Consider the following 11400-nt stretch of genomic DNA (forward strand, 5'->3'; position numbering starts at 1 on the left):
TAAAACACTCTAGAGTGAACACGGCGAATCAAAGAATAGAAACCGATGTTTTTTTTTTTTTTTTTTTAGATGGCAAGTATGCGCATTAGATACAAGGATCTTGTGGCTTTCGGACTGGCAGGTTGATGTAATCATCTCGACTTCAACTTGATATAAAACCCTTATGCTATCTATCCACAACCAAACGGCCCATTGTTCCCTGCCAGTAGAACCCAAACCTTCCAGGGACGGAACGCTATCAAACACGGCGGCTTCCTGCGAGTGTTACTGAAATACAAACACTACTCCCATGCGGTCCACGGACACAGTCATGGTGTACGGACTCTCGATGACAGCAACGTCGAGGACGGCATCCAGATGACTCCTTAGCAGTTGCTGCTGCTGGATCGAGACGACGGTCGACCGCGTGGCCTTGGCCCGACCCTTGCCCTTGCCGCCATCGTCGCCAGCGGCACCGACGCTCTGCCTTGGCAGCCTCTCAGTGTTGAGCGTAAGCGCCGTAGTCGGATGGCTGGCCGTGAAGCTCGGCCGCGGCTCCTCGGGCCCGATGCCGCTGAATACGGTGCTGTTCTCGATGCGCGACAAGTCCCAGAACCGGAGCTTCTTGTCGGAGCCGGCCGTGAGGATGTAGGCATAACGTACGTCACGGCCGCCACCGCCGCCGCCGCCGCCATTGTCGACCTCGACGCTGGCGCTGCTGCTTCCGACAACCATGGCGCGCACCCCGCGGTCTGAGCCGCCCGTGACGTGGGGAGCCTCCCCTGTCTCAATGTCGGCCGCGAACCGGCCCAGCATGCCCTCTGGTTTGTCTTCGTCCACCTCCCAAGCGCTGTAGCCGCGCGGGGCCTCCTTGTTCCCGCCTACTCGGTAGACCTCGCGGCACGTCGTCTTCTCCAGGTCCCAAACAGTCACCTCGCCCTGTCCGGTGCCCCCCGCGACACACACCCACCTCCCGCGGCCCTTGGTAGGGTGCACTGCGAGACGGTAGACGGCGCCCTTTCCGGGAACACCCCACGCCTTGAGACGGACTTTGAAGCGCAGATCCCAGAGGTCGAGCACGCCATGCGAGGTTCCCAGACACAGCCAGTTGCGCTTGCGGTCTAGGCAGAAACACGTCGGCGTTCCGTGGTGTACGGGATTCTCGAGCGCCCAGAGCAGCGTTGTATTGCGCAGGTCAATGGCTTCCACCCGTGACATGTTGGTTGCCAGGATCAGCGTCGAGGTCGTCGAGTTGAACCCTGTCGTGCCACCCTCGGTGCTACCTGGCGAGCCGTTCCCTTGCTGCTTGTAGTGCTCGCACCACACGGCGAATTCACCAGGCCGGCCGAGTTGGTACCGACGGATCATTCGCGGCTGTTTGTTGTACCGTGTCACATCTCCAGACATGGAACACTCAACCTTGACTATATGTACACTCCCATCACTTCCACAACTCACAAAGCAGTGGGTATCCTGGATAAAACACAAAGACAGTACTCTGACACCTGGCGCATGTGAGTAAACTGCTCTTGAGCGGTGCGCAATGTTACGCTCCAGCCTTGCGGTATCCCAAACTCTGACCGTTCCGTCGTCACCACCCGTGATGAAGAAGACGTGATCCGGCGACGGCACCACCCTGTTGATGGCCCCAGTATGCTCCGAGAAGGTTGCCACAAGCTTACCTTCTGGCCTCCATCCTTGTTCAGAACCATCAGCCGTAGCTGGTCTGCTGACTCTTCGTCGAGCGATTGGCGCCACCAGTGGTCCGAACTCAGCGACGTCGTGTGGATAATTGTCCACGTACATCGAGTCCAGCATCCGGAGGATGTTGGGGTCGTTACCTTCATAACTATGATTAGCTCTCGGCCTATTTTTAGCCAGCGGATCCTCAGCGACGTCGGCCGCCAGTGGTTTAGTCTTGGAAGTCTGCGAGGATGGGCCTCCAACCTGGCCAAAGGCGTTTGCTTCAGTCATGCCAGTCTCTGCCCCGGACTTGGCGCTGTCCTTGCGGTTTAGTAGGCTAAGTGCACTCGACTGGTGACGCAAGGTCCTCTTGGGTCCTTGTCCATTGGATCTGTGCTTTTCCCCGTCCCCAGGTGGTGAAAGAAGCCCTGGCGAGGGGCTCGACGGGGCACCTGCCACCTCATCATCCAACGACATGCGCCCTTCGATGGACATGGGCGACAAGCTGTTGCGGCTGTTCAGACGGGTCCTGTGGCTGTTGAGTGCTGCACGCCGGCGCCTCGCCACCGGGTCATCAATGCTCATGGATGCATCCCGCAGTGCATCCGTAATGGTGCGGGGGGCGCCGTCCAGTTCGCCGCCTCCCTGAGACATGCCCTTCGGCTCCTCGTCAAAAAAGACCATTTGTGGTGTCACTCCAAGCGTGCGGAGGGGGATAATATTGTTCAGCTGCTTTGACATTTTGTCCTCGTCCTTGGCAGCTGCCGAGTCCCGAGTCTTCATCTGACTCAACCTCCAGATAAACTCTCTCAAGCTCAGAAGCTTGAATTCATCTTCTTGCGACAAGCCCAGATTGCGCAGTCTTGAAAGCCACTGCTCGTCCTCTTCGTTGCGTGGGACCTTGCCCAAAGTGGCTGGGTTATGCTCACTTGAACCGCGGCCGCTGCTCTTTGCAGCAGAGGAATTTCCGAGCATGAGCGCCCGTGCTTTTTGTAAAGGTTTCCAAAACAGCCCTCGGTCTGATTTGAAAGCCCACAATAGTGCCTGGTCAAACACTGGTCTTGTGAGCGGTCTCTTGAGTGTGCTAAGTAACGCCAGCTCGGAGAACTGTGGGATGATGCCAGGCTTTAGGTACGGGGCTACTATTGGGTACACCATGCACCTGATGTCGGCCGCGGTTAGATACTTGGTGGCCATCGCGATGAACTCGGTCGCAGACTCGCGTATCCAGATGTTCGGGTGCATAGTGAAGCGCGCTACAACCTCGACGAGCTCGCACACTCTCGACTTGGACAATAGCCCAAGCTCGGCCAGCTCAGCCAACGAGTGTAGCGCACCTTGCACCACGTTTTCCTCCGTGTCCATCAGAGCCTGCACCATTAGTGGTAGTATGAACTCGTCCAGACTTGTACTCCCGATAAAGGCAGCAATGCCAACGATGGTGTCGAAAAGAGCACACTTGAGGGTCCAATCGCGGTCGTTGAGGTACGTATTGAGGTGTGCGAGGATGATGTCGTTGGAATCTGCTGTTCCAAAGAACATGCACAGTTCCGGAACTGAGCTGAGGAAAGCTCTCCGGACGAATGGGTCCGGGTCCTCGATTAACAGCTTGACGTGTAACTCGAACTGAATCACCAGCTCATGTCGAGTATGCTCGAACATGCCATCAAAAGCAGCGGTGCTCCCTGGCTCGACCTCAGGGTCGGCAACCGTGATTGCCCCCTCGGCCCTTAAAGCACCTGATATGTCCAGATATCGGGCAGCAGTAGTGGCCAGTGTGCCGAGACAAGATGCATGTGTCATTCTCACCAGCGGACTAGGATTTGCCTGCGCGCTAGTAAGGGCTACCTGCATCCGTGGCAGAATGTACTCGAGGAATATGGGCGAGTTCACAGGTGTGACAACCTTGACGAGAGCCAGGACCTGCGTGATTGTCCTGATTGCGGTAATCACAACCATGTCGGCTTTGTCGTTCAGCAGGCTCATGAGGTACGGCACAACCCGGTCCAGCTTTGCTTCATCCGTTATTCTCTCCGAGAAGGCGAGGAGAACATCGCACGCTCGAATCTTGGACGCTGCCCTCGCAGTGTTACGTATCGAGGAGCATATCAAAGCCAGAAAAATCAGAGTGCCATCGTCGGATGGCGGTTGCCCCTGGCTGGATACATAATGCTCGTGGTTTGGTATATTAAGCCTGACGGGGAAGTGGCCCAGACCGAGGCGAGGAGGCTTCGGGACAAGGTCGCCGCTCCCTGAGGTCGCGTTATGCTGATAGCCCAGCGAGTAAGAGATCTTGTCGAAATCATAAAAGACTCTGTCGATCCGTTCGTCAGCCTCTCCAAGGTTCCGTGTTGCCCCTGATATGGGATATTGACCCGATGACGGATCCGTTATGACCTCCATGTACTGGTGAAGAAAGTCGTAGAAGTAGTCCGGGAAGACAGTCTTGCGCCAGAAGCGCAGGTAATCCTCGGCCGAATATCTCTTTTGAGGATCCAACTGTATCATATGAATTATCATATCGCGCATATCCTTGTCGGGGATGTGGGACAAGTGCGAGATGGCAGGGTCGTATTTCCCACTGCGGTAGTTGTACAGTTGACTGAGACTGAATATGGGCGCCTCAGTCAGCAGCTCAGCAATGACGCAGCCGGCGCTGAATATATCCATAGCCCAGTTGAGCTTGGTGGGAGAATTTAGTGCGTCTCCGGCGGACTGGAAGCGTTCGGGCGCAATGTAGCAGGTCCTCCGGCCCGACGTATCAAAAAAGTAAGAGAAGTCGGCCGGGTTGTCGTCGGGCAGAATGACGGGCTTGAAGGAGGAGGAAAAGTCTGACAGATACAGCCAGTTCCATGAGGTCACCAGGATATTCTCCGTCTTGATATCGCCATGGTAGATGTCCCTGCTGTGGCAGTCGCGCAGGGCGCAGAGCAGCTGGAAGGCAAGCCATTTCTTCTCAATGTCCTCCAAGAACGGCCGGGTACTGAATCGATCGTAGAGGGAGTTGTAGAGGTACTGTCGCACGAGGTATCCGTTGGTGTCCGTCTCGATGACCCTCTGGTATGCCAAGGCGTTCGGTACGTCGGCCAGGGCTTTGCTTTCACCTGCAAGTTTGAGAAGCAGAAAATCATGGTCAAACGCTGTCCCTAATCTTGGATTGCGCATGCACGACAGGGATGGAGCAGCATCTTACGAATTATCTCTTGCCTATAGTCGTCAAGAGGCATGGGGGTATACGGCTTGGTAAGCACCTTGACCAGCACGACGCCATCGTGATGTCTAGCACGGATGCACTTGAGAAAGCGCGCCGTGCCGACCGACTTTTCGTACACAAGATCGCCCAGTTCTGGTATGTCGATACCGGCAGAGCCAGCTGGCGGCGAAGTGAGAGAGAATCCCTGGCCCATGGTGGAGGCTGGAGCACGAGGGCGTTTCCGCTAGATGGGAGCTACCGCGGTCCTTCACCAGCTCTACCCGTTAATCATGGCGAAGACATCAATAAAGACGTTGACAACACTCGGAGAAAGTCGCTCGATATCCACTTGGCTTCAATCAGGGTAATGATATATGATGACCGCGGCTCCTCACATTACAGTTATCGCGGTATTGTGTTGAATGATGTTTCCCCTTCACCAGGTGATGATATGTGTGTGCGGGAAGAGCATGTCACGACTGAGTTAACATGCGAACCGAACCATGCATGGGACATCCAGAATGACGAGGCATGTGGAGCTCTGACCAAGCAAGCCAAGATAGCTGCTCCCCGCCACAGCTGCCAGTTGGTGGGTACTGATGGCCCCCCCGCAGTAAATGGCATACCCCAGATTGTAGATAAAGATAAATCAGTACGTAGGTACATCAGTTGCTCAAGTGAGAAATCTATCATTTATCGCCTGACCAAATATCATAAACGATTTCGAGCACTCTGTGTCCCTAAAACACATGAATGATACGAGGGGATAAAGAACAAAGACTCCGAGTCTAGACTTGTTTGCCCTGGAAACACATGCAATCTGCCCACCGTATACTTATCCAGCGCTTTTCGTTCCCAGAATCACCGTCACGCACCAGTCTGTCCCAATTCCCGATTAGCACTACACTAGACTAGAATAGATCCATCTCGTGAAGTTTAAGTGCGATGGCGGTGATCGCCCTGAAACAGCCACACCCGACGGCGGCCCGGACGACAAGGCTGTTTTTATGAAACCGGAGCTCAGCTGTTTTGCCTTTGGCAATAACTAAGTACGTCCCTAAACAAGGTGATTTGTTTGACGGGGTTGTCAGCTTGTCAACTTGATGACAGGTCGGCTGAAGCAATCTAAAACGATATCGGAATAAATCAGACCTAGCTTTGGACTGGTCTAGTCTACTCTCATCACTTTAGCTTCACGAGTGTGCCCTCGCCATACTATCTCTATCTATCGCACTACTCATTAAAGCCCACTCAAAAAGAGAAGAAAAAAAAAATTCCAGTCACCTTTGATGGACAAAATTGGATTCGTGTCCAGGACCTCTAGGGTCATAATCAGACGACACTAGAGCTATACCTATTCTAATCCACATCTTGCCTGAAGTTGAGTGCCAAGACAAACGGCGAGAAAAATCAGCCGCTGTACATGTGCCACAGCTACCTGGCCTACATTACCAATAGTGTAGGTAATATGCTGACGACGATCAGGTGATTGAGAAAAAAAGGCACGCAAAATTTTGTTTGCATAGCATTGTCAAATCCAACCCATCAACCTGCACAAGATCTATCTGGCTCGACAAGTTGGGCTTCTCTCATCCATTAGACTATACCACCGTGGAAAGCTTCCAGTCCGCGATGCGCATAATGACATAAAAGAAAGATTAGAAAGCCAATTACCCTCCCCGACCACTCACACTAAAACATAGCAGAAAATAAGAAAACCCACCGATGGCCTAGCGACCGGGTATAATTAAGCATCAATCGAAACGAAAGGGGAGGGTTTATGCACAGGGTTCTGCCGGCTGTTTATTATATTGCGCAATGCCTCCCAACAAGTATGACTGCCTGCAGCAGGCGGACCAAACCGATCCCGTGCTCAAAACGTAAGAACAAAGAGGCTGAACAGGGCAAGCTGGACGAAAAGGAGGTCTATGACTGAAACTGGGACCATTAAGCGTAAAGTCGCAAAAAAGCAGAAAAGGATATGCATCATATGATCTCTATGTGCAGGGAAGAGGTATAAGGCGATGCAGCTGTTGTACTCGGTGACTGAACGCTGAGATGTGAAATCTTGCAGGGTATCTGCAAATGCTTTTGAGGAAGAAAAAGGCGCCAAACTCCGGAAATCGAGGAATGATGGGCATAAGAATTCGTAATATCAGACGTTGCAAAAGTGCCTTGTTCAGACTGGGTAGCCACTGGAGCCTGCTTCCGTCGAGCCGTCGCTATCGATCGTCTTTCTCCAGTGCTCAGGCAAGCACACGCAGACGAGCGGGAATGCCTTGATCTCGCCACTGGCTGGCGGTGACGATACGTCTCGTGCCGGTCCCGAGGTGTGGGACACACCACTGTCTCGCTGTTTGTGTCGTCGGGCCTCCCATTCATCGGCGCGCTCATCCAGAAGCACACCCGTGGCCCAGCCATCGTCCCAAATACCGACAATCTTGAGCATGTCACCTCTCTCCAATGTGAACTCGTCAGCAGCGCGGGGTTGGTAAGCCCAGAGAACAGAGACTTTGTCGCCTGGGTGAATGTCATCTTGGGAGTAGTAATCCTTGAAGAACGGTAATTGTTCCGACTGCTGGCTGGCCATACCGGGCGGAGATGAAGACATGCCACCTGCACTACCTGGAGAATTAGGATCGCCTTCGCCCAAAGCCGAACCACTTGACAACGAGCCGTGCCTCCTGAGGGCTGCAGGCGGCGGTCGCAGTACGCCAACTCGGGGTTCGGGCTCAGGGCTTTCGGCATAATCGTCAGAGGAGCTCTGATTGTCCCCTCCCCTGCTCCTGCCCGCGCCATAGCCGGCTGCCGCGCCAACCGCAGCAGCTCCAAGCGGTAGACCCCGGCCATCGCGGCCGCCATACCCATGGCGAGACGGCGAGTCTCCGGTATGGCCTTCGAGCGCTGACATCCTCGCGATTCTACCGCCTGGAAGGACTTCGTAGCCTTGCGGATTTGGTCCCGAGGGCACATTGTGCACTTGGGAGGTAGAGGTGCCTCCTCTGCGAGCAGGCGAAGGTTGGTTGAAGATGCTCCCACTTTGGCTGCCGCGACGTCGTCTCCGGAGAAGTATACACACAAAGATGAGAGCTGCGATGAGGGCAAAGCCAATGATGGATCCGATAACAATGCCGGCTATAGCGCCCCCTGAAAGACCGTTTCGTTCGGGCGAGGGAGCCGGCGTACCCGTGCTGGTGGGTACCACGGTGGGAAGTGACATGCTGGGAATGACAGTCGGGAGAACAACGCCAGCGCATCGGTTCTGCGCGTTGGACGTGTAGCAGCATGTGTCGGTGGAATTAATACCGCCTGACGCGCAGTACGAGCACAGGCCGATTGTGCTAGTGCCATAACCACAGTTTTCGGGCTCGTTGGTGATGCCCTGAATGCAGGTTTGAGAAGATAGGGAATTGGCTGGCAGGGCGCAGTTGGTGAAGTCGGCCCTTATCTGCCTCTGAGCATTGCTGCCAGCATTCGCACACAACCTGCCATCGGACGCGATCAATGCCTCGCTCTGGGCAAATTGGGCCTGTGATTGTTTGTCAGCAATCGCGTCCAACACGAGCTGGTCTCCGAGTCATAAGCTGGGTCGTCAAATAACCTACGCAAGTCTCGGCGCAGACAGGACGGGATTGCTCTGCCCTAAGGCTGCACCTGTCAATCGAGTTCTGCACCAGTGCATTGCATATCGTTGTCGTAGTAAACCGTGCATATTGCTCTGTCGTGTTTGAAAGATTAATTCCACCACAACCAAGCAGTGTTTGATACCTAAGCGGTTATCGTTAGCTGGCTGATCAGGGACGTGGGTCTGCTTTATTATCAAGCACGTACTTTTCTTGAACGTAGCTCGTACGGACGTATTCCTTTAATCGGTCGTCAAAATTTTGTGTGTTTGAAACAAACCGCATGAAGGAGCTAAAAGACTTGGGTTAGGAAACAGGTTCAGCTACTACCTACAGCTTTCGGGCGAATTTTTACTCACAAGAGCCCGACAATGAAGTCGTCATTTGAGACAGAGGCTGACTGGAATGCTGGGCAAGCAGTAGACCCTTGCATCGAGATACACGCAGCCATTGACACAGGCGCAGACGACAGAAACGTGGAGAGCACCAGGCTTCGGATGCTGGCGACAGGCCGTCCTCTCCTCCGCCGTATCCTTTCCTGGCTGGACGGCTTGGTCATGATGCTCTGCAGGATTGCGTGCCGGGCGCGTACAGACCAGGTCGTCTGGTGAAGGTGTTGAGCAACTGCGCAAAGAGTTAAACAAAATTTCCGATTACTGCCGCTTCATAATCTTCTGGTTACGCGATGCGTTTGTATTCGTCTTCAACAACCGGTCGCAAGTAGCGGCGCGACACCACTTTTTTGATGAGGTGATTGGTAGTAAGGTGTCGTCGTTGTGACTGATGCTACTCGATTCAAGTTGCCAATACCCAAAAAGAAAGATGCCGAGCTAAACGACCGAATACTCGGGTTTCGTAGTGAGTGAAGGGAGTCTGAAGATATGGCCGGTGCCGACAGACCAAGGACGGTGTGTTTGCCGAAGGGTGGCTGGGAGTGCGTGACTTCGGTCCACCAAGGGTAATATTAAGAAACGACCGACGACAGTTGGAATTAAGGAATGATGACGGCAGCTGCGGCAGGAACGTTGCGATATGGCGACAATTCAATTTAGGTCGTTGTGCCGAGGGTGGGAAGCTGCTCGCGGTGCTTTACGTCTTTCCTGGGATTGATGGCAAACGAATGTGTGGAACAAATTGTATGCAGATCACTGCAGGCTGGGTGAGAATCGACCTTTTGCGAGCTGTTTTAGTGCCGCGTGGGTCAATGCAAAGCTAGGCGCCGCAGAACTGCTTTCTCTGAACCAGAAGGGACCGATGAGAGACGGAATAAGAAATGAGCGTGTGGAAAGCCTTGTGAGACTTTTGCAAAGAAAAAAGGGCAAGGATATCGAAACAAATAAATAAAATAAAGAAACAAATAAGTTAGGTGATGAAGACAACAATTGGGGTTCAGATGGTAAAGCTGATCAAAGCACAACGAATGAAACACAAAAGAGAGGACGAGATGGACGGTTGCAAGATCTCGTGGGGACCAGACTGGTTTCGCAGCCTACCCTAAATGATACCTTGAACAAGCTGCAGGTATCTAGGTTATTGACTGAATGGCTGCACAGAGAGGTCTTTCGCGCGGATGCGATGCCTTTGCCGGTGTGGCGAGCAGTGATGGTGACAATGTTTCTTTACCCAAGAGACGAGAGATTGTGAGAGTGACCGACTACGAGGAAACGACCACCAGCCAGTCAGCTGGGTGACTGGGTGGAGCGGCCGGCCAAGCAGGTCGCAAAACAGCAGCCGGGCACAGATTCTGTAGTCGGCACGAACAGGCGCCAGGGACCAGTGAGTGGAGTCCAAGACCCAGTCGCGATACAGCAACGGGCGGGGCTCAAATCAAAACGTTGCGGATTTCTCCCGCTTGATCCCCTCCGCTTTGCTTGCCGCGTGGAGCATTTAGACAGGGATTGAAGGGGGTGTACCCAGCTCTTGCAGGGGTTGCACCGAGGCCTTGACCCAGAAGGGCAGCGGTAATTTCATTGATTAGCAAGGGTGTCGCTGCAGTTTCCTTGCCCAGGAAATTTTCCCCCTCAAGCTCGGGCCAGATAGACAAACAAAAAACCAAAAAAAAAAAAAAAAAAGAAAAGAAAAAGAGTATCGGTGATGCTGGAGCCAGGCCGAGCGCATTGATGAGCGTGAGGGTCAGCTTGCGAATCGTTCATGAGGAAGCGAGCGAAGGCGCACTTCTCTTCAACGCCGGTGCCCCAGGCGAAATCAAGGTTAGGCATAGGGTGCATGGCTGAGACGACAATTAGATCACCCACTTCCTCAATCACCACAGCCTTATGCGACGGATCGTGGCTTTAATTTGCATCTCAAAAGGGGCGCAGCAAGCAATTGCTGTGCCAATAACGATAAACCTGCAGACAGCTACTGTAAGGTGTTTTCAGGCTTGAAAACAACGTCCTAGAAGCAAAGTGACCCACGAGAGAATGAAGTGTTATCAAACTATCAAACAAAGTACCTTGGTATTAGATGAAAGGACGGACGGGTTCATCCAATTACAGTCGACTAGTGTCGGTGTAAGTGGGGATTTCTCTTGACATTCTGTCAGATTATCGGTGCCAGGTCAATATGAGCGCCTGACAACAGGCGACAAAGCTGACCGTTTTGAAGTTCGTCTGTTCTTTCTCTTTCCTTCGTCCCTAGCCAGGCTGCTGGCTCACCCCCAGTCCCGTTTGTTCAATTTGAATTGAACAGCAGGGATGCAAACAGATGGCACTATCGGTTTCGCCCTTACTTCAGGTAGGTTCTACGTATATGTTGATTAGCCAGGTGCCTTTTATTGTTAGGCTCACACCAAACAGTAACTTAATTTTCTACTAAGACGGATTCCTTCGATCGAATCACGTCTAGACGTGGACCAATCTCGAAAAACACAATGCAAGATGAGAAGAAAAAAAAAAGAAGAAAAAAGAAAAAAAAAAAAGA

At 53.1% G+C, this 11400-nt stretch overlaps 2 protein-coding genes across 2 annotated transcripts; both read right to left on the bottom strand.

Moving 5' to 3' along the window:
* Positions 1-264: 264 nt before the first annotated feature.
* On the bottom strand, positions 265-5069 carry PpBr36_02927 (uncharacterized protein; the record flags this gene model as incomplete). The annotated part of the gene is made up of 2 exons (XM_029890104.1): positions 265-4766; positions 4856-5069. The coding sequence occupies 2 exons, from the start codon at positions 5067-5069 to the stop codon at positions 265-267; spliced, it is 4716 nt and encodes a 1571-aa protein (XP_029753280.1).
* Positions 5070-7034: 1965 nt separating this feature from the next.
* Positions 7035-9037, bottom strand: PpBr36_02928 (uncharacterized protein; the record flags this gene model as incomplete). The annotated part of the gene is made up of 4 exons (XM_029890105.1): positions 7035-8384; positions 8461-8623; positions 8687-8770; positions 8838-9037. 4 exons carry the CDS (start codon positions 9035-9037, stop codon positions 7035-7037), a joined length of 1797 nt encoding a protein of 598 aa, XP_029753285.1.
* Positions 9038-11400: the final 2363 nt, after the last annotated feature.

This window comes from Pyricularia pennisetigena, chromosome 3 (assembly GCF_004337985.1).
Source record: "Pyricularia pennisetigena strain Br36 chromosome 3, whole genome shotgun sequence".
In the NCBI taxonomy this organism is placed as follows: Eukaryota; Fungi; Ascomycota; class Sordariomycetes; order Magnaporthales; family Pyriculariaceae; genus Pyricularia; species Pyricularia pennisetigena.